Source organism: Lampris incognitus, chromosome 19 (genome assembly GCF_029633865.1).
Source record: "Lampris incognitus isolate fLamInc1 chromosome 19, fLamInc1.hap2, whole genome shotgun sequence".
In the NCBI taxonomy this organism is placed as follows: domain Eukaryota; kingdom Metazoa; phylum Chordata; class Actinopteri; order Lampriformes; family Lampridae; genus Lampris; species Lampris incognitus.
This window is the reverse complement of record NC_079229.1, coordinates 37,626,842-37,649,306: the sequence shown is the minus strand read 5'-3', so window position 1 is coordinate 37,649,306 and position 22,465 is coordinate 37,626,842. Positions and strand designations below refer to the sequence as shown.

The 22,465-nt window shown below is 47.5% G+C and overlaps 1 protein-coding gene across 3 annotated transcripts in view; it reads left to right on the top strand.

The window, feature by feature from the left end:
• Positions 1-21,606, top strand: part of dipk1c (divergent protein kinase domain 1C) — a 60,838-nt gene extending 39,232 nt beyond the window's left edge. For all 3 annotated transcript variants that reach the window (XM_056299775.1, XM_056299774.1, XM_056299776.1), the window contains 5 exons: positions 4,423-4,628; positions 5,644-5,938; positions 14,603-14,767; positions 15,912-15,986; positions 19,680-21,606. In XM_056299775.1, coding sequence (XP_056155750.1) covers positions 4,423-4,628; positions 5,644-5,938; positions 14,603-14,767; positions 15,912-15,986; positions 19,680-19,904 — 966 coding nt within the window. In that variant the 3' untranslated portion in view covers positions 19,905-21,606. The remainder of the gene's footprint in view (positions 1-4,422; positions 4,629-5,643; positions 5,939-14,602; positions 14,768-15,911; positions 15,987-19,679) is intronic.
• The last annotated feature ends 859 nt before the right edge of the window (positions 21,607-22,465 follow it).

Genomic DNA, 22,465 nt, shown 5'->3' with positions numbered 1-22,465 from the left:
GGATGGAAAGTAAGCCCGTTTCTGCGAATCACAGACTCCGGTATTGACTATAGAGGTTGGGGGGGTCTGATATGTACTGAGGGGTAAGGGCATAGGTATTTGGCATGGAGGGATGTATCGGTGAGGAGGAGGATTTTATAAGAAATGTGGGATTTGACCAGGAGCCAGTGAAGGTGGACAAGGGTGGGAGTGATGTGTTGACAGGGCTTGGTGCAGGTAGGGCACCCTGGCAGCTGAGTCCTGCACATACTGAAGCCTGTCTAGGGCTTTGCTAGGTATCCCGGACAGGACTCCATTGCAATAATCCAGATGGGAGGTGATGAAGGCATGGATGAGGGTCTTGGCCACGGAGTCTGAAGAGTAATGGCCGGAGACTTGAGACGTTTTTGAGGTGAAAGAAAGCAGATTTGGTGACGGATTTGATGTGTGACTGGAATGAGAGGTGGAGTCCAGAATAACACCAAAGTTGCAAACTTCTGGGGATGGGCAGATGGAGCAGGCATCCACATCGAGGCGAAGATCTCCAACCGTCCGGAGCAACGCCTTGGAAGCCATAACCATGAGCTCAGTCTTATTGCTATTTAGCTTGAATAGATTTGATGACGTTTACATTTTTATTTGGTGGAGGCAGTTGATAAGGGATTGTGGGGGGAGCTGAGAAGATAGTCTAGTGCTGAGCTAAAGCTGCGTGTCATCAGCATAGCAATGGATACTTAAACCATGGTCGCAGATGAGCTGACCAAGGGGGAGCATGTAAATAGTAAAGGGGGGGGGTCCAAGCACAGAGCCTTGTGGCACACCTCCGTTGACTGGGGCTAGGATGGAAGTGGAGTCTGATGTTGACAAACTGTTGCCTGTTGGTGAGATATGACTGGAACCAGGAGAGAGCAACACCAGTGAGGCCTAGGTATGTAGATAAATGGTTGAGGAGAATGGTGTGGAAACAGTGTTGAAGGCTGCAGAGAGGTCCAGGAGGCTGAGAATACTGATGTGGCTGGAATCAGCAGCAATGAGGAGGTCATTGGTGATTTTGACAAGGGCAGTCTCTGTGCTGTGGTGTGCTCTGAAGCCAGTTTGGAGGGATTCACAGAGCTCATGGTTGGATATGTGTTGATGGAGTTGAGCAGCTACTACTCTTTCTAGGATTTTACTGAGAAATGGAAGGTTTGAGATTGACCGGTTGTTAGTGAGGTCATCTGGGCCCAGGCCTGGCTTTTTGAGGATGGGGGTGACTACAACCATTTTGAAGCTGAAGGGTACATGCCAGTTTCCAAAGAGGAATGATAATGTCCACAACTATGGGGCACTGGGTAGGTAAACATGCCTTGACCAGCATTTAGGTAGGCACACAGCAGGGGGAGCAACATCATACAACTTAGGTGCATGTGGGGGGTTAGGGGCTGGTACCAGCAGCTGCTGGTGGATAGAATCCACTTTGGCCTGGAAGAAGTCCAGGAGCTTGGACCAGAGGTCAGGGGCACCTGAAGGTTGGGGGGCATCAAGGGGGTGAAGTAGTCAGTTGATGGTGGAGAACGGCATTCTGGTGTGATTTTGCTGGTTGCCAATGATAGTGGAGCTGTAATGCATTTTGGCCTGGGAGAGAGCTTCTTTATAGGTCTTCACGTGATCTTTAAAGGCTGTGAGGTGGACAGTGAGGCCAGACCTTTTATAGAGCCTCTCCAGTCGACGATCAGTGGCCTTCATGATGCGGAGTTTGGTGGTAAATCAGGGGGCAGGATGGGTTAAGGAGACAGACTGGGTTTTGAGGGGGGCAAGAGAGTCAAGCCTGAGGGATAAGGCTGCATTTTAATGGGCTATCAGGCCATGCATCGTAGTGTCGGGGGGATCTGAGGTTAGACTGAACATTATCATGTCAGTCAGGGCTGGTGCACTCACTGTCGTGATTCCTGAACATGATGCTATGTTCTGTGTGCTGCCTGGGCAGCGGAACATGAACAGCAAAGTGGATGGCATGATAGTTGGATATGGTAAGGTCCAGGCACTTAAAATGGAGGGGAGTTGTACAAGTAGAGCACACCAGATCCAGAGTGTGACCTTTGGCATGGGTGGGACCTTGAACATGCTGTGTGAAGTTAAAGCAGTCTAGTAATGACAGGAATTCAGCGGCAACTGTGCAGCCACTGGAGTCCACATGGATATTGAAATTACTTAACAGGAGTGTAGATGGAGACACGGAGCAGACAGAGGTGAGTAGCTCAGATAGCTCAGACTTGAAGGTAGTAGAGGTTTAGGAGGGTGGTAAACAAAGACCATCTGAAGCTGTGCTGACCCAGCTAGTGTGAAGACAACACACTCAAATGAGGAGACACTGAGTACTGGAAGTTCTTTAACCAGAATGTCAGAATGTGTAATAGCCAGCCCACCACCACGACCCATGGAGCGAAGTTTCCATATGTACACATAGCCTGGGGGTGTGATTTAATGTCACAAACTCCTGCTGTTGCCATGTCTCAGTTAAGCATACAAAGTCAATTTTCTTGTCTATGAAGATGAGTAGTGGTTTATTGTTTAAGAAGCGAGTGTTCAGTAGCATGAATGTTGCAGTGTCACTCATAGATGCTGAGGAAGGCACTGTGGGAGGAATGACACTGTCAACACAAACCAGGGGCTTGAGATTGCCAGAGTGAACGAGTAGTTTGTTGTGATGACGTCGACGTCACAGTGCAATAGAATGCTGGTCAGACAGCACAGACGGAATAGCATGATCAGATCGGGAGGCCTTGTGGACATAGTGGGGGTGATGCAAGAGTCCAGGGGTAGTAGTGTCAGCGAGACAGTTTGGGGTGATGTGGCAGCTGAGGTTTGGATGTTCCAATGCAAGGTATTTTATGAACGCTATACCAGCAGCAGAGACGCAGCAGCTAGCTACTGAAGTCGGTAGCCAGAGAGGAGGCACTCAGCCCTGGACCACAGTAGTGGCGCAGCAGTGAAACCAAAACAGGATGACGGTTCCAAAAGAGAGGTCAAGAATAGTCCTGAGATTGTGGCAGAGAATGGTCCGGTCGGGATGTACCAGAAGGGATAATCCACGGTTTGTTGAGTACGCCAGTGGATCGCTAGCATGCTAGCAAGTGAACAGCTGGTTGGCAGAGCAGGTGAATAAACAAGCTGTAGGTGTACAACCGTCAACTGTTGGCAACACAAAATCTAAAAAATGCTGGGATAAGATAGGATGTGACAGACAGTCAACAATTCACAACAATCCACAACAGATTCCATGTGCAATGAAAAGCACAACATGATTCAGACTGAGAAGCGGTGACACACAAACCAGCATTCTGTCACTCTGCCACTCACTCTTTAAAGCGGTTCATGAATAAAGGGAAAAGTTAGGGTATGTTGTTAATTTTCAAAATTGTACATAAAATGTATTTTGTTTTACTTTCAACAGATTTATGTTTACAAATGGCAAAAAAACAAAACAAAACATGCAGCATAATTTTGTCTATCGTTGTCCTTTGCACCACCTCTCAAACCTCCAAACCGTCCATCTATGTGGAGATTTTTCCCCACAAAAGCAGACATGTAATTACATTTGAAATGCTGAACGTCTGAATGTCATCCACAGCTTAAACTGACTTGCCAAATAAGACTAGTCAGTAAAAGATAATTCCGTGTCTTTACAACCTAGGTCTTCTTATCGTGGGGTTTTCCATCATGCATATCAGTTATGATGTCATTTTACTCCCCAGCTTCATTCAGCAGATGTTGGACATGGACCACTGCTGGACTCAGCTTTACAACGGTGTCTTATGGGACAAGTGAACAGGAGTCTGTAAACAACAGCGCCCCCTAGTGTGTCAGTCAGCCTCTGTCCATGACTGCCATCATCTATGACTTCTCTATGGTGCTGGCCGGCTAGTTTATGGATGTTACTACTACCTACGTTAAGTACAGGCTGCTACTTCCTGCAGGCTGAACCAGGAAGTAGATCAGCAGTGTCATCCACCACTGATCATATTGGACACCTCACATCATACCTTTTAACCTTCACTTCCGCATACCTGGTTTAGATAACTGGGTTAAAGTGGACTTGTTGAAACATGTCTGACCCTCCTGTTCACTTGTCCCATAAGACACCGCTGTAAAGCTGAGTCCAGCGGTGGTCCATGTCCAACATCTACTGAATGAAGCTGGTGAGTAAAATGACATCATAACTGCTATGAATGATGGGAAAAACAATGAATATAAAACCCTGGTTGTAAAAAAACCGAATCATCCTTTCAGTGATGGGTATGAGTCATGTGACCATCATCTTGGTTTAAAGGTGATGATCAACTCATTTAGTCCATCATGTGGACAGACGGGAAGCGGTCTCATGGTTACCCTGGTTGTAAATCTTTCCATCAGCCGTCATATTCCACAAAGCCCATTGAGTCTGTCTCTACCTCCCGCTCCAAGGTACGCAACTCCCTCGGTCTGGCTGAGGACGACGAGCAGGAAGAGGAGGGTGGAGAGGAAGGTGGAGGGGCTGTGGGAGGAGGCAGGAACAACTCCTTAACCAGACTCTGGGGGGAAAGACTGAAGAAGAGAGAGAGGCCTTACAGTCGAGCAGAGCTGCTCTCCCTCTGGTCTCTCCTCCAACAAGAGGAGTACATTTTTCTACGGTGAGATCCAGGAATGATGGATGAATGGGTGGATGGTTTCATCTCAGATGGCGAGGGGGAGACAAATACAAACAAATCGGTGGTGACCTTCTGTTATCTGAATCTGTGCATGCTAACAGTGACAGATGGGCTTCAGAAAAGCGTGTGTGTGTGTGTGTGTGTGTGTGTGTGTGTGTGTGTGTGTGTGTGTGTGTGTGAGAGAGAGAGAGAGAGAGAGAGAGAGAGAGAGAGAGAGAGAGAGAGAGAGAGAGAGAGAGAGAGAGAGAGAGAGAGAGAGAGAGAGAGAGAGAGAGAGAGAGAGCACATAGATCGAAAGATGTGAGGAAAGGCTGACATTGGAGGAGAGAAAAAGGAGAGAAAAGAGACAGACGGACGGACGGACAGACAGACAGATAGATAGATAGATGCAACTGAGGTTGTTAGAGAGACAAAACGTTCAAAGAGACAAAAAGGTTTACAAGATGGTAGTGAGACCAGCTATGTTGTATGGTTTGGAGACAGTGGCACTGATGAAAAGACAGGAGGTGGAGCTGGAGGTGGCAGAGATGAAGATGCTAAGATTTTCATTGGGAGTGATGAAGCAGGTCAGGATTAGGAATGAGAGTATTAGAGGGACAGCTCAGGTTGGATGGGTTGGAGACAAAGCAAGAGAGACAGATTGAGATGGTTTGGACATGTGTGGAGGAGAGATGCTGGGTATACTGGGAGAAGGATGCTGAATATGGAGCTGCCAGGGAAGAGAAGAGGAAGGCCAAAGAGGAGGTTTATGGATGTGGTGAGGGAGGAAAAGCAGGTGGCTGGTGTGACAGAGGAAGATGCAGAGGACAGGAAGAGATGGAAACGGATGATCCACTGTGGCGCCCCCTAACGGGAGCAGCCGCAAGTAGTAGTAGTAGTAGTAGTAGTAGTAGTAGTAGTAGAGAGACAAAAAGTTCTGTATTTCTTCATCTCTATTCTATTCTATTCTTCAGTCGGACCCAGCTGACTTCTCTTCATTCTCTCCCCCATTTCCTAGAGTACTTCAGGACCTCAGTACCCATGTGACCAGGGTTCTGGGCTCTTGCGGTCACTTCTATGCCGTGGAGTTCCTGTCGGCCGGACACGCCTGGGACCAGAACATCTTCTCGCTAGACGGGGTGGCGGCGGCGGTGTCCGGTGGCGTCCAGAGAAGATGGAGCTCCAGAGAGATGGTTCACCGCATTGCCCTCAGTTTCCTCCACATGGTTTGGCACTTTGACCATGACTTCACTCACCGGCTGCATTTGTGTGACATCAAACCAGAGAACTTCGCCATCCGCAAGGATCTGACGGTCAGCCCTACCACCAACACTACGTGTGTGTGTGTGTGTGTGTGTGTGTGTGTGTGTGTGTGTGTGTGTGTGTGTGCGTGCGTGCGTGACGTTAAGCTTTAAGGAAAAAACTGAAGTTTTTTTTTGTTACTTTCATGTCAGCTGTAACTCTTTAAGCAAGACAGTCCAAACCTCAACCCCCAACCCGCAGCACTGAGGGGCTGCCAACAGACATTTCCAAGAAGTTTAAAGCTGAATTGCTCCCCCCTCTGTTAGATATGTTCTCAGATTCATCTGAAAGGGGAACCCTCCCTGCTTCATTAAGAGGAACTTTGATTAAATTGCTGCAAGGGCTTGTAATAAATGTGAAAACCTAGAACCAATAAAACTCGGACTTTTCCGGATCTCTTGCCCCGTGCCTCACTGAAACCTGGCTTGGCAGTACACTTCATCTGCCGCAGTTCCAATTCCTCTGAACTTACTGACACGGTGACATCTTACATCAGCTTTTGTGAGGACATGTACATGCCCACCAAAACTTTCTGTACCTTTAACAGTAAGCCCTGGTTCACAGCAAAACTTGGGCAGCTCCATCAGGTCCAAGAGGAAGCCTGCAGGAGTGGCGATAGGATCCGGTAAAACCAAGCCAGAAACACACTCACAAAGGAGATCAGAGTGGCAAAAAGGTGCTACTCTGAAAAGTTGAAAAACAGGTGTTGTTCTGCCAACAACCCATCATCATTCTGGAGAGGTTTGAAAGACATTATCAACTACAGGAGACCATCCCCCCTGCACTGCAGGGAACCGTCAACTGGCTGACAACCTAAATGGGTTTTTCTGCAGGTTTGATAAGCGCACTTTCACACCCCTCACCCTCTCCAGCCAGAATACACAACCAACTGCACCTCCTGCCAGCCCCTCCTCACCAAACCCCCACCTGCACTCAGGATCTGTGTTGAGGACATGTACCAGCCCTTCCAGAGACAGAAGACCAGGAAGGCACCGGGCCCGGATGGCGTCTCACCTTCCTGTCTTAAAGTCTGTGCTGACCAGCTGGCCCCCATTTTCACACTGATCTTCAACAGATCACTGGAGCTGTGTGAAGTCCCCTCCTGCTTCAAGAGCTCCACTATCATCCTGGTCCCCAGGAAACCCTGTATCGCAGGATTAAATGACTACAGGCCCATTGGCCTAAAGTCTGTGGTCATGAACTCCTTTGAGAGACTGGTGTTGGCCAAATCACAGGCTCCCTGCTTGACCCCCTGCAGTTTGTCTACCAAGCAAACAGGTCAGTGGAGGATGCATGCAATGTGGTGTTGCACTACATCTTCCAACACCTTGACTCCCCAGGGACATACGCAAGGGTCCTTTTTGTGGACTTCCGCTCAGTGTTCAACACCATCATCCCAGATATCCTCCACTCCAAATTCACCCGGCTCACTGTACCAGCCCCCATCTGCCAGTGGATTAAAAACTTCCTGACATATTCCATTCTTGGTCAGAAATTTTTAAAACAATTTCAAATAGTGTTGAGATCCCAATTAGGCTGACAGCTTTAACAGCTTTGATGTTCCTCCTGCTGACCTGCCATGACCATCACATAAAGCAGACCTGGTAGCTTTCACAACTCTTCTGGCCAGATGCCAGATGGTGGAAATCACCCACTCCCCCATCTCACTCTATGTGGCTCAGGGACATTTTGTCTTTTATTAAGATGGAGAAAATAAGATGTGTCACAAAGGGCTCAACAACCAGATTTCATAAAACATGGGCTCCTTTCTTTAACACTGTTAAGGAACTGCAGTCACTTGACACCCCATAAACTTGGGGTAATCTATTTACATGTGTGGTGATATGGGTGTATCCCTTAAATAATTTTTTACCACTATATATTTTTTCTGTGTAATCTATAATTTCATTTTATAATATTGTTTATTTGTCTTGAGTATACAAGTTGTGTTTTTTCTAATTGGCTAGGCAGCCAGGCTATATGTTTGTTTGTTTCTTTCTTTTGTTCTATGTTGAATTTTGGTTGCTGTTTTATTCTGTTGTCATTTTCTATGTAAATATAAACATTGACTTCATATTTGTATATACAATATTTTGATTGTAAAATTTCAATAAAAAAAGTTGTGAAAAAAACGTTCCTGACAGACAGGAGGCAGCTGGTGATGCTGGGAAAAAATCACATCCAGCACCTGGACAATCAGCACTGGTGCCCCCCAGGGATGTGTGCTCTCCCCTCTACTCTTCTCCCTCTACACAAATGACTGCACCTCAGGAAACTCGTCTGTTAAACTCCTAAAGGTTGCGGATGACACAACCATCAATGTCCTTATGGTGACAAGTCTGCATATAGGCGGGAGGTTGATCAGCTGGCCCTCTGGTGCGGCCATAACAACCTGGAGCTGAACATGCTCAGAAGAGTGGAGATAACAGTGGACTTCAGTGGGAGCCCCCCCGACACTGCCCTCCCCCTCACCATGCTCAACAGCACGGTGTCTGCGGTGAAAACCTACAGATTTCTGGGTTCCACAATCAATATTTCAATATTTTTTCAATTTCAATATTTGCTTTATTGGATTTTTTTTTATACAATCTCCCAGGACCTGAGGTGGGCATCCAACATAGACACAACCATCAAAAAGGCCTAGCAGAGGATGTTCTTTCTCCACCAGCTCAAGAAATTCAACCTGACTCAGGAACTGCTGATTCAGTTTTACATTGCAATAATCCAGTCTGTCCTCTGCACATCCATCACTGTCTGGTTTGGATTGGCCACCAAACAGGACAGGGACAGACTACAATGGACAGTGAGGTCGCAAAGAAAATCATTGGTGCCAACCTGCCCTCCATTCAGGACTGATACACCTCCAGACTCAGGAAACGGGCAGGCAACATCACTGCAGACCCATCACACCCTGGTCACAACCTGTTCCAACTCCTCCCTCTGGTAAGCGCTACAGAGCACTGTACAACAAAACAACCAGATATAAAAACAGTTTCTTTCCCTGGGCTGTTATTCAAATGAATGCTTAACATCTCATCTCATCTCATCTCATCTCATCATCAGCCGCTTCTCCGGATTTGGGTCGCAGTGGCAGCAAGCTAAGTAGGGCACTCCAGATGCCCCTCTCCCCAGCAATGCCCTCCAGCTCCTCCTGGGGGATCCCAAGGTGTTTCCAGGCCAGATTGGACATGTAGTCCCTCCAGCGAGTTCTGGGTCTACCCCAGAGTCTCTTCCCAGTTGGCCCTGCCCGGTAAACCTCCAAAGGAAGGCGCCCAGGAGGCATCCTGATCAGATGCCCGAACCACCTCAACTGGCTCCTTTCGATGTGATGGAACAGTGGCTGTACTCCGAGCTCCCTCCGGATGTCCGAGCTCCTCACCCTATCTCTCAGGCTGAGCCCAGACACCCTACGAAAGAAACTCATTTCAGCCGCTTTTATCCGCAATCTCACCCTTTCAGTCACTACCCAAAGCTCGTGACCATAGGTGAGGGTTGGGACGAAGACTGACTGGTAAATTGAGAGTTTTGCCTTCTGGCTCACCTCCCTCTTCACCACAACAGTCCGGTACAACATCCGCAATACTGCTAATGCTGCACCAATCCGCCTGTCAATCTCCCGCTCCATCCTACCCTCACTCGTGAACAAGACCTCGAGATACTTGACTCCTTCACTTGTGCAAGTGCATAAAATGAAATGACAAACCAAGTGTTTCTGATTCTGATTAAGTGAGTTACCCCCTTCAATGTGAAGAGCTTTGGGTGTCTAGAAAAGCGCTACATAAACATAATGATTATTATTATATCATATTATTAAGGTAAGAACTCATCTCCAACCCAAAGGGAGCAATCCACCATTTTCTGGTACAGAACCATGGCCTCAGACTTGGAGGTGCTGACTCTCATTCTGGCCATTTCACACTCATTTCACACTGCAAACCGCCCCAGTGAGCGCTAGAGGTCAGGTTCTGATGAACAAAACGAACGCTTAACACGGTCAAATAAATCCAACCATGTTGTATATACTGTACTGTGCATGTTGTATATACTGTACTGTACATGTTGCATATACTGTACTGTGCATGTTGTATATACTGTACTGTACATGTTGAATAAACTGTACTGTACATGTTGTATCTACTGTACTGTACATGTTGCATATACAGTACTGTACATTGTAGGTATACTGGTACACTCTGTCATGTACATCTACCTCAGGCATGTGTGTAAGTAAGCTGCTAACATGTATTTCAGCATCTCTGATATATTCTCTGCACCATATCACCTCTTATTTCACTTGTATAAGTCAATACTTGTGTATGTATGTGAAGATAGTTGTGTTGTAGTGTTGTTATTATATGTTAAGTACACTGAGAGAGCCACGAAACCAGTCAAATTCCATGTAGTGTAAACCTACATGGCCAATACACATGATTCTGATAACAGTCCCAAGAGCAACCATTTTCATAAACAAAGCATTACATCCATGATGACTCCACATATGAAAAGGCGGTTAGAAAAAACACCATCACATGACAAACGGGTTAAAACAAGGCAGATGGGTTAAGAATCCACATTAAAAGACAAAACAAGCAAACACAAGCAAGCAAAACAAGCAAACACAACTACTGCTGCTTGTCAACACAACAGGTACAGTGTCACTGTAGGAAGTAAGAACATCTGTGCTATGATATGATTACTGTGTAGCACATGTTGTAATAGTACTACTTCATATAGTACTGCTATGATATGATTACTATGTAGCGCTCTGTGGTGCCAGCTTGTATATTCTTTTATTTATCTGTTACTTCTGACTCTTTTTTCAGCCATTTTGGATAAAAGTTTCGGTTTATTGAGTAATTGTAGTAAATGTAAATAAATTCAAAAACAAACAAACACAGGCATCCGGGTAGCGTAGCAGTATATTCCAACATGGGGATCACCGGTTTGAATCCCCGTGTTACCTCCGGCTTGGTCGGACGTCCCTTCAGACACAACTGGTCTGCGGGTGGGAAGCCGAATGTGGGCACGTGTCCTGGTCGCTGCACTAGCGCCTCCTCTGGTCGGTCGGGGCGCCTGTTCGGGGGGGAGGGGGAACTGGGAGGAATAGCATGATCCTTCTACAAGTTACGTTCCTCTGGTGAAACTCCTCACTGTCAGGTGAAAAGAAGCGGCTGGCGACTCCACATGTATGGGAGGAAGCATGTGGTAGTCTGCAGCCCTCCCCGGATCAGCAGAGGGGGTGGAGCAGAGACCGGGACGGCTCGGAAGAGTGGGGTAATTGGCCAGATACAACTGTGGAGAAAAAGGGGAAAACAAACAAACAAACAAACAAACACATAGAAACCTCTTCATAGTGTGGTCCTATCTCAGAGTATGAGTGATACTCGGTCAGGTTCGGATTTAAACTCAAGGGTTGATTTGTGTCATGCTCTCCGTTCCACCAGTACATCATTCCTTTTTATAATCTACATGATCCCTGGTCTTCATGGGAAAACTACAGTTCTGCTTTAGTGGGTTAAATCTCTCAGCTCTCTCCATCATCACACACCTCCTGTAAACTGCCTGGTTATTTCCCTCTCGTCTTGCAGATAAATTAGCGTGAAAGTTTGTATTTCAGACTGGATGTGAGTGTTAGACCGAGTTCAGCTCAAGTCTGACATAAGTTTGAGGAAAAAAAAAACACCAAATAAAAACACCCGACAGCTCTGAAGATGAAACCGCAGAGCTGCTCTTTGTTTCCTCATCTAAATTCTCTGGTCACCGATAAAACATGTTCTTCTTCCTCCGCTTTCAATCTCAGCTGGACTTTAACGCAGAATAGAAACCACGTCCGTTTTGTCCCGCGCTCCACTCTGGGGTTTATTTTCTGACTGCAAACAGCAACAACAGTACCATGAAGGAGGTGATCTGGATGACTTCTACTGTAAAATGAAGAACCAAAATAACCTGAAGGCCCTTCTGACAAAATGCTGGAATCAGGAACAATTTATCATTCTACCTTGTACCTACGTACACAAAAGAAGCAAAATAAATCTAATTTCACCCAGCCCACAGCACTGCAACACAAAAATAAAAACACATCCAAAATTTCCAAAAACGACACCACCAAAAACAAACAAAAACAGAGGAAAAACAAAAAAACAAACACAAACAGCTAACAACACAGTCCGCTCAGTGCAACACAGTCCAAAAACTCCACTGTCCGGAGAACGAACGCCAGCCAGGATGACTGTCAGAACTGCCAGTCTGCATGGGCTAGCAGTTAGCTTAGCCCGCCCCGCGTCCACATCCTGTCAGACCGCCCTCGCGGCTTCCTCTTCGGTCGCAGCTTTGGGCAGGGCTGTGTTCGTTGGGCCCATCGGACTCAGCAGACCAGGCTCCCTCAGCCGACCCAGATAGCAAAATTGCTGCGGCCCGGCCCCCTCCCACACCTGACACTTCCACCCGGCCCACATACCACGTGGAATGATGGCACTTGGGCGGTCCAATCCTGTTTGCCAGAACTGGGCCAGAACCAAGCCATAGCAATGCCGCATGTGCCAGATATTTGCCAAATGCGGCCCATATTTGTTGTGTGATATTTGGGCCATATTCACCATTTACCACACGGGGCACTTCAGGGTCACATCCAGATCACATGTTGCCCAGAGCACTGCATCTTAGCCAAAAAAGGCCCACATTTGATTTGGCATATTTGGGCCATATTTGCTATTATACATGTGGGCCACTTCAGGCTCACATCCATTTTGTCAGGGTCAGAAGAAGACCATCAGTGCCGCATTATTGCCTGAAGTGGCCCACATCCGGATGCTGTCTGGCGATCCAACATCAGCTCTCCCAGCCAGACACCTTCGACACACCTCCCCCGCACTCCACACGACAACACAAACGCAAACAAAAACACTGCACAGTCGACGCTAGGCGAGGCTGCTGCCAGACCGCCTCGGTGTTTCCTCTTGGGTGCAGCTCCGAGCAGGGCCGTGGTCCCTGGGCCCACGGGACGCGGCAGACCAAGCTCTCTCAGCCGATCCAACGCCAGCTCTCCCAGCCATCAAAAGAAAAACCGAAGATTACACTAAAAACTTCACACGATGACACAAACTTATAACACAGACATGGACAAAGATACCACATAGTTAGTACTGGGTGAAGCCACCGCCATCATGGAATCAGAGTCAAAGGTTTTATGTGTAATATTCCTGCCCAGTTTTGTTTTGCAGATGGTTGTATTTCCTCGAAAAGTTTCAGATAGAAAACGTGTCCAGAATGAACGTAAAGGATTTCACATGGACTCTTTTCATTAAAAAGAAAAGATGCCAGGACAAAATGCTGCTGACAGATTCCAAACATTCAGCTGCCATATCGCCAAGTTTCCCACACTTTTTCCAGTACTTTAAATCCAAACTTAAAACTCATCTTTTTGCCTTATCCTACAACGAATTGTCTTTAAATTGAGTGCTTCACAACCTGTACTGCATGGTGGGTCAGTTTCTGTTTCAATTAATTTACCAACCACTGTTCTGCACACGAGATTATAGAGTATAGAGAGTATAGAGTATAGACAGTATAGAGTATAGATTATAGAGTATATAGTATCGAGAGTATAGATTATAGAGTATCGAGAGTACAGATTATAGAGAGTATAGAGTACAGATTATAGAGTATATAGTATCGAGAGTATAGATTATAATCTATACTCTCGATACTCTATAGAGTATAGATTATAATCTATACTCTCGATACTCTATAGAGTATAGATTATAGAGTATAGATTATAGAGTTTAGATTATTGACTGTTGCAAACTGTTGTCTTCTCTCACATGTCTTTTCTCTCTGAATGATGTCTTCTCCTTTCTCTTCTTGTGTGTGTGTGTGTGTGTGTGTGTGTGAATGGTGTGATGTGAGTCTCTCTTGTGTGCATGTGGTCTGTCCTCCTCCCAGGTCTCCATGGTCCTCCAATATAATTCTGTTATCCTCTTTCAATGTTTTATTCTGTACACACAACATCCATTGCCCATTGTCCATCTTGGGAGAGAGATCCCTCCTCTTGTTTTTCCTCCCTTAGGTTTCTTCCCATTTTTTCACCCTGTTAAAATGATCAATCCCTGTGGGGAAAATCCCCCCTTTTAGGGGAGTTGTTCTTATCTGACGTGAGGGTCTAAGGACAGGATGTTGTACTGCTGTAAGCACCTGCTCCACCGTGGTACTGTGCTGCCACCAGCACCTGCTGCACCATGGTACTGGGCCGTGGTGCTAGCCTCACTCCGTGCCTCAAAGACGGAGACAGCATCTCAAGGGACACCATGCCCGGCAAGAAGCACAGCTCACCATCCGCCAAAAACAACGACCAAACACACACCAAACTACACTAAGGACAACCACAACTCATACAATAAACACAGTAGGAAAAAAAAAGGGAAAATCAAGAAAAATTTCACTCTGCCAAACTAACCAAACTCCACCACCAAACTCCCAGCATGCACTGAGAGAGAGAGAGAGAGAGAGAGAGAGAGAGAGAGAGAGAGAGAGAGAGAGAGAAAGAGAGAGCGAGAGAGAGAGAGAGAGAGAGAGAGAGAGAGAGAGAGAGAGAGAGAGAGAGAGAGAGAGAGAGAGAGAGCGAGAGTTCTGTGTTGAACAAGGAGACGGGTTTTATTTTTCTCTCTCTGTCATCTCAGGTGGTGGCGATCGACGTGGACATGGCGTTCTTCGAGCCGAAGATGAGCGACATCTTGGATCAGAACTGTACGAGTGATGAGGACTGTAACTTCTTCGACTGCTGGTCACGGTGTGACCGTGTCAGGCGGCGGTGCAGCCGGCACCGCAGCAACAGCAACCTGCAGGTGAGCCCAGTTGTTAGACCAGCAGATCAGGAAGCCAGCGCCGCCGGTTCCCTTTTATGCGGCTGGTGCAAAAAAAAATTTTTTTGGGGGGGGGGGGGGGGTCAGCAGTAGGAGGAAGTACACACAAACTCACCAGTTCAGCTTTACGATCTGACAAGTAACCCTGACTCATTCAGAATGTTTCTTCTACATTCAGATGATTATTGTATAAAAGAAAATGTTTAAAGTATTTCATCTACTTAGAAAGACGTCTAACGCTTTAATCCAGCATGGCACGCTTCAGCGGCTGTGTGAAGGTGAAGTCCTGCAGGCTGCCCCGCCTCTTCCACATGGAAACATGGCTTTAATGAGGCCCATATATATCCTATATCAGTTCAAACACTCCGTGAGGGCAAAGTTCATACAAAATGTTTTCATTTTTCTTAAACTTTCATCGTGGAGGGAAGATAACTTCCATTATAAATATTAGTAAAACAAAAATCTCATCTCGTTTTATTTTAACACAATTTTCTGTTCAACCAACACTAATTTTAGGGGAAATTTTCTCTCAATGAAAAACATGAATAAAATGATTTAATTATTTGTAACCCTTAAAAAAATTCTTGTTCATATCCGATTGGATTGTTTTAGTATTTTAGATTTCCAATTTTCCAATGTCTCGTCCGGAGCTACGCTGCTGGGAGGGTCACCCATGGCGGGAGGGTCGGGGGAGGTGCCTGACAGAGAGCAATCCAACCAAGACCTCAGAGGTGGAACAGGCGGAGGATGATGGCTGACTTTAGGGAAGGGCTGGGAAGGCAGATGAAGGCTGCAGTAGAACTGGGCCCCCAGTCATCTGGGACTCCATGCCACTGGATGCTGATCCAGATCTGTCAAGGACCGTGTGGTGGCTGTCTGTGCACCAGTCTCCCCACGTTAAACAACTTCACGCACAGCCGTCCTCCAGAGGACGGCCATACTCGCTTCGACTGACCGCTGCCGATGATGATGAGGATGATGATGATGATGGTGTGTGTGTGTGTGTGTTAATTCAGATGGGAATGAAATGACAAAGTGGGGAAAAAGAGATCAACCTGGAAGCTGATTTTGGAGTCTTTTCTGACCTACATCCTCCTTTCTTTTTGCTCCTCTTCTGTCCTCGCAGGTGATCTGTGAGAAGATCTTCAGGTCTTGGTTCTCTCCGACTCTTCTGGGAGCCAAAGCAGGTCTTCCTCTACAGGTGAGAGGCAGAGACATGTGGCTTCTTCCATCCATCACAACATCCCCTCTTCTTTTTCTTTACATGTTCTATCCATAATCCATCTGTCTATGCACTGTCTGTGTGTCCGACTGTCTAGCCACCTCACCGTCCATCTGTCTGTCTCTCTGTCCAGCTCTCTGTCCAGCTCTCTGTCTGTCTCTCTGTCCAGCTCTCTGTCTACATGTTATTCATCTATCTTTTTACCTGTGTCTTGTGAATGGTAAATGAACAAAATCGTACTCACAGTAATGTATTTCCAATAGTCAACAGAAAACAGATTTAAGGGCATCCAGGTAGTGTGGCAGTCTATTCTGTTGCCTACCAACATGGGGGTCGCTGGTTCAAATCCCAGAGTTACCTCCAGCTTGGTCGGGCGTCCCTACAGACACAATTGGCTGTGTCCGCGGGTGGGAAGCCAGATGTGGGTATGTGTCCTGGTCACTGCACTAGCGCCTCCTCTGGTCGGCCGGGGCGCCTGTTCGGAGGGAGGGGGACTGGGGGGAATAGCGTGATCCTCCCACGCGCTACGTCCCCCTGGTGAAACTCCTCACTGTCAGGTGAAAAGAAGCGGCTGGTGACTCCACATGTATGGGAGGAGACATGTGGTAGTCTGCAGCCCTCCCCGGATCAGCAGAGGGGGTGGAGCAGAGACCAGGACGGCTCAGAAGAGTGGGCTGATTGGCAGGATACAATTGGGGAGAAAAGGGGGCAAAAAAAATATTTATTTTTTTTTGTTTAAATCTTGTGTGGTGAACGTCATTACAAACAATCAGGTATTAATTTGTATGGGCTTTTTGTTTTGGTTTTTCCAAAATACTGTAAAATATCCCAAACAAACAGAATTCTGCCTCCAAAGTCTCATCAAGCGTTCGCTCCTGTTGAGGCCGAGCGGCTGACAGACGAGAGGCTGTCCAGCTGGTCTGCAGCACAGTCTCGCTGGCAGACAGGCTGTTGCCTCCTCAGATGAGGTAACACACCAGCTGCTGCTCTGTCTGCTGCTAATGGACAAAACACCCGCGTGCCGTCGCTGACTGGACACGGACACCAACCTCCACCTCCAACAGCATCACAACCCCCGCCCTGTTTCACAACATCTAGCGCTGTTATTCACCTTTTGTGTCAACTCTTTTTTTTTCTGAGTGGATTTTCCCCCCTTTTCTCCCCAATTGTATCCGGCCAATCAGCCCACTCTCCCGAGCCGTCCCGGTCTCTGCTCCACCCCCTCTGCTGATCCGGGGAGGGCTGCAGACTACCACATGCCTCCTCCCATACATGTGGAGTCACCAGCCGCTTCTTTTCACCTGACCGTGAGGAGTTTCACCAAGGGGACGTAGCGCGTGGGAGGATCACGCTATTCCCCCCACTTCCCCCTCCCTCCGAACAGGTGCCCCGACCGACCACAGGAGGCGCTAGTGCAGTGACCAGGACACATACCCACATCCGGCTTCCCACCCGCAGACACAGCCAATTGTGTCTGTGGGGACGCCCGACCAAGCTGGAGGTAACTCTGGGATTTGAACCAGCGACCCCCATGTTGGTGACCATCAGAATAGACCGCCACGCTACCCAGACACCTTTCTGGCAGTCTCTTACACTATCATAGAGACATTCACTTTTACCCTCTGTGGCCACAATGGGAATGGAACCCACAACCCTGACAGTATCCGTGCCTTTTTCTACCCACAACGTTGGTTTGGTTGTGCTGGGTGCCACGGCGTTTTGCTTTCTGTCTAGTTGATTTTCTTCTGATTGGAAAATAAAAAGTTTCATCTGCAAAACTATCTGGTTCTTCCCAAGTGTCACTGAGCAAGACAATGAGCTCCAGTCTGGCCCTCAACATGTTCACTGATGTGTATAGTTATGAAACCAGACAGACGGGTTTCCGCCCATCCCGTTTCTGCCCCATCCCGCAGGGCCCTTCCTGCTCCCCTCTACCTACTCCTGCCCCATCCCGCAGACCCCTTCCTGCTCCCCTCTACCTACTCCTGCCCCATCCCGCAGACCCCTTCCTGCTCCCCTCTACCTACTCCTGCCCCATCCCGCAGACCCCTTCCTGCTCTCCTCTACCTACTCCTGCCCCATCCCGCAGGCCCCTTCCTGCTCCCCTCTACCTACTCCTGCCCCATCCCGCAGGCTCCTTCCTGCTCTCCTCTACCTACTCCTGCCCCATCCCGCAGGTCCCTTCCTGCTCCCCTCTACCTACTCCTGCCCCATCCCGCAGACCCCTTCCTGCTCTCCTCTACCTACTCCTGCCCCATCCCACAGGCTCCTTCCTGCTCCCCTCTACCTACTCCTGCCCCATCCCACAGGCCCCTTCCTGCTCCCCTCTACCTACTCCTGCCCCATCCCGCAGGTCCCTTCCTGCTCCCCTCTACCTACTCCTGCCCCATCCCACAGGCTCCTTCCTGCTCCCCTCTACCTACTCCTGCCCCATCCCGCAGGCCCCTTCCTGCTCCCCTCTACCTACTCCTGCCCCATCCCGCAGGCCCCTTCCTGCTCTCCTCTACCTACTCCTGCCCCATCCCACAGGCTCCTTCCTGCTCCCCTCTACCAACTCCTGCCCCATCCCGCAGACCCCTTCCTGCTCCCCTCTACCTACTCCTGCCCCATCCCGCAGGCCCCTACCTGCTCCCCTCTACCTACTCCTGCCCCATCCCGCAGGTCCCTTCTCAGAACAGAATTAAACCACATTACAGTAGCTTCAATATAAACACGACAAAGGCAACAAAAGAAAAAATAAATAAATAAAATAAAGATGGACTGAAAGAAGAAAGTCTGTGATGGCCTGGCGGCCTGTCCAGGGTGTCTCCCCGCCTGCCACCCAATGACTGCTGGGATAGGCTCCAGCATCCCCGCGACCCTGAGAGCAGGATAAGCGGTTTGGGTAATGGATGGATGGATGGAATAAAATAAAGAAGTGTTCAAATAAATAAAAGGATAACTACTGTACTTGCATCTGAGCCATTTTAATGGTCTTTCTGGGTTTTATGAGGCTGGGTAACTGCTGGCTGTGTATGTGGTGGGCAAGCTGCAAGGTGTTCGCTCACCCCAGGCCGGCCAAAGCCCGATTTCTACGGCACTACCTCACCAGGAGGGAGGCAATTGACATATTCAATCAATGACTTCCGGTGAGAGTAAAACCTATCAGAGGAGCCCCTCAGTGTAAACTTTATTTTTTCCAGTTTGCCTAGAGACAAAATGTCTCATAGCCAGGCTTTAACAGAAGGTGGCTGAGAGGATGTCCAAAAAAAGAGGATTTTTCTATGGGCGATTAAAGAGGCAAAGGCAATCACATTACATTGGATAGCCACTGTAGTGATTACATCTGGGGGTCCACCAAAGATTGCTATGTGAGGGGACGGGCAGATTTTCAACTTCAAAATTTCTGAAATCATGTTAAAAAATGAAGCGCTATCTTTAGTGTCCACACAACACCACACCAGTGTTTTCAAATGTATCCACTTGGAAAAGCAGTTTCAAAACGCTCCTTTGTGATGGTCCAAAATGGCAGACGGTAGGCCAAATGGAGAGAAAAAAATGTTTTTGAGTTTACCCACGGTAGTGTGGACTGTGGACATACTCTGAGCTAAGTGTTAGATGAACGTGTTTGCTTATCGTTTGCTGAAATTCCTCAAATACGAATTCAAACTGAAGTCCCGTCTTGTTTTCCAGGTGGAGTTGCAGAAGGCGGTGCAGGAGTGCTCAGAGACACGTGGAGGGGAGGATAAAGAGGAGGAGAATGAAGGAGGAAGGGGAGGAGAGAAGGGACGAAGCAGAGACATCCATCAGCGTCTCCTTAACATTCTAACCCGTCTCCTCCAGGAGGGACGTGCTTCAAATGAAGGAGGAAAGTCTTGGGATGGAGGAGGTCACTCCCACACCGCGCTCAACTTTTGAGGAGCTGAACTGAAGCTCCTTCTGAATCCAAAGGACCAGCAGAGGCCCGAGGAGGAGTCTACTGTAGGTTGAAGGCAGGATGAGGAAGTTTCTACTGGACTGTGAAATCTAATATGGAGTCAGTTTCTTCATGCCAAGTGCTTTGGCCTTTGGAAGATGGCTGTTGTACAGCACCTGGACCTGCACAGGACGGATTTGTTTCAGGGACAAACTGTGAGTCTGAATCAGTCCATCACAGGTGAGGATGAGAATAGACCCTTCAGAGCAGGATATTCATTCATTCATTCATTCATCTTCAGCCGCTTCTCTGGGGTCAGGTTGCAGTGGCAGCAAGCTACGTAGGGCACTCCAGACGTCTCTCTCCCCAGCAACGCCCTCCAGTTCCCCCTGGGGGATCCCAAGGCGTTCCCAGGCCAGACTGGACATGTAGTCCCTCCAGCGAGTTCTGGGTCTACCCCGGGGTGTCCACCCAGGAGGCACCCTAATCAGATGCCCGAACAACCTCAACTGGCTCCTTTTGACGCAAAGGAGCAGCAGCTCTAATCCGAGCTCCCTCCGGATATCTGAGCTCCTCACCCTATCTCTAAGGCTGAGCCCAGACACCTTACGGAGGAAACTCATTTCAGCCGCTTGTATCCGTGATTTCACGCTTTTGGTTGCTACCCAAAGCTCAGGACCATAGGTGAGGGTTGGAACCAAGACTGACTGGTAAATTGAGAGCTTTGCCTTCCGGCTCAGCTCCTTCTTCACCGCAACGGTCCGGTACAACGTCCGCATTACTGCTGATGCTGCACCAATCCACCTGTCAATCTCCTGCTCCATCCTACCCTCACTTGTGAACAAGACCCCGAGATACTTGAGGTAACAACTCATCTCCAACCCGGAGGGAGCAATCCACCGTTTTCTGGTAGAGAACCATGGCCTCAGACTTGGAGGTGCTGACTCTCATCCCAGCCATTTCACACTCAGCTGCAAACCACCCCAGTGCGCACTGGAGGTCAGGTTCTGATGAAGCCAACAAAGCCACATCATCTGCGAAGAGCAGAGCAGGACACAAATGTAAAATTCAAAACTATAAACAGATTTAAGGTTTAAATTGTAGTGGCAGGTAAACAAAGTTCTGAAGCAATGGGATTCTTGTGACTGAAGTCATGTGATATACAGTAATATATTTGTAAGGCAGACCAACTCCTTGCTGTGATATACAAAAGGCTCACAGTTGGATTGCTGGTTCACTCATGGGAACGGACAGATGAAACAAGTTTCTCAATAAAATAAAATAAAAATCTACCTGGAAGGTCATTTACCATCTTAACAAGTCAGGCAAACGTCATCTGCCATCCTGTTGCTGGGAAGGAGTGAACTGGACCTGCCAATCTCATTACTTGTATTCATTTAATGAAATCTGGAAGCATCATTTTGGATGGTCACCAAAAAGGATGAGGCCAGAAGTCAAATCTCAGACCCTGAGTCACCATTTTATTTGGTTGTGAAAGCAGTAATCACAGCCAGAAAGTTTCACAGAGCAGACTAGTCCAACTCTTCTCTCCACAAATGGAATGTATTGACTTTGAGATGGACTAAACAAATCCCGCCTGCGTTTTCCATTAATCTCCACTTAACCTGGTCATCCCATTGACATGAAATACCTTTTTTAAAACTAGAGCTAGCGAAGAAAACCGAGTCGTGACAAACATCAGTTGCAAACAATCATACTGCAACAAATGTATATGGAAAAAACTACGCAACAGAATAATCACTTATAAAATAACATACACTACCGTTCAAAAGTTTGGGATCACCCAAACAATTTCGTGTTTTCCATGAAAAGTCACACTTATTCACCACCATATGTTGTGAAATGAATAGAAAATAGAGTCAAGACATTGACAAGGTTAGAAATAATGATTTGTATTTGAAATAAGATTTTTTTTACATCAAACTTTGCTTTCGTCAAAGAATCCTCCATTTGCAGCAATTACAGCATTGCAGACCTTTGGCATTCTAGCTGTTAATTTGTTGAGGTAATCTGGAGAAATTGCACCCCACGCTTCCAGAAGCAGCTCCCACAAGTTGGATTGGTTGGATGGGCACTTCTTTGAGCAGATTGAGTTTCTGGAGCATCACATTTGTGGGGTCAATTAAACGCTCAAAATGGCCAGAAAAAGAGAACTTTCATCTGAAACTCGACAGTCTATTCTTGTTCTTAGAAATGAAGGCTATTCCATGCGAGAAATTGCTAAGAAATTGAAGATTTCCTACACCGGTGTGTACTACTCCCTTCAGAGGACAGCACAAACAGGCTCTAACAGGTACTATTTAATGAAGATGCCAGTTGGGGACCTGTGAGGCATCTGTTTCTCAAACTAGAGACTCTAATGTACTTATCTTCTTGCTCAGTTGTGCAACGCGGCCTCCCACTTCTTTTTCTACTCTGGTTAGAGCCTGTTTGTGCTGTCCTCTGAAGGGAGTAGTACACACCGGTGTAGGAAATCTTCAATTTCTTAGCAATTTCTCGCATGGAATAGCCTTCATTTCTAAGAACAAGAATAGACTGTCGA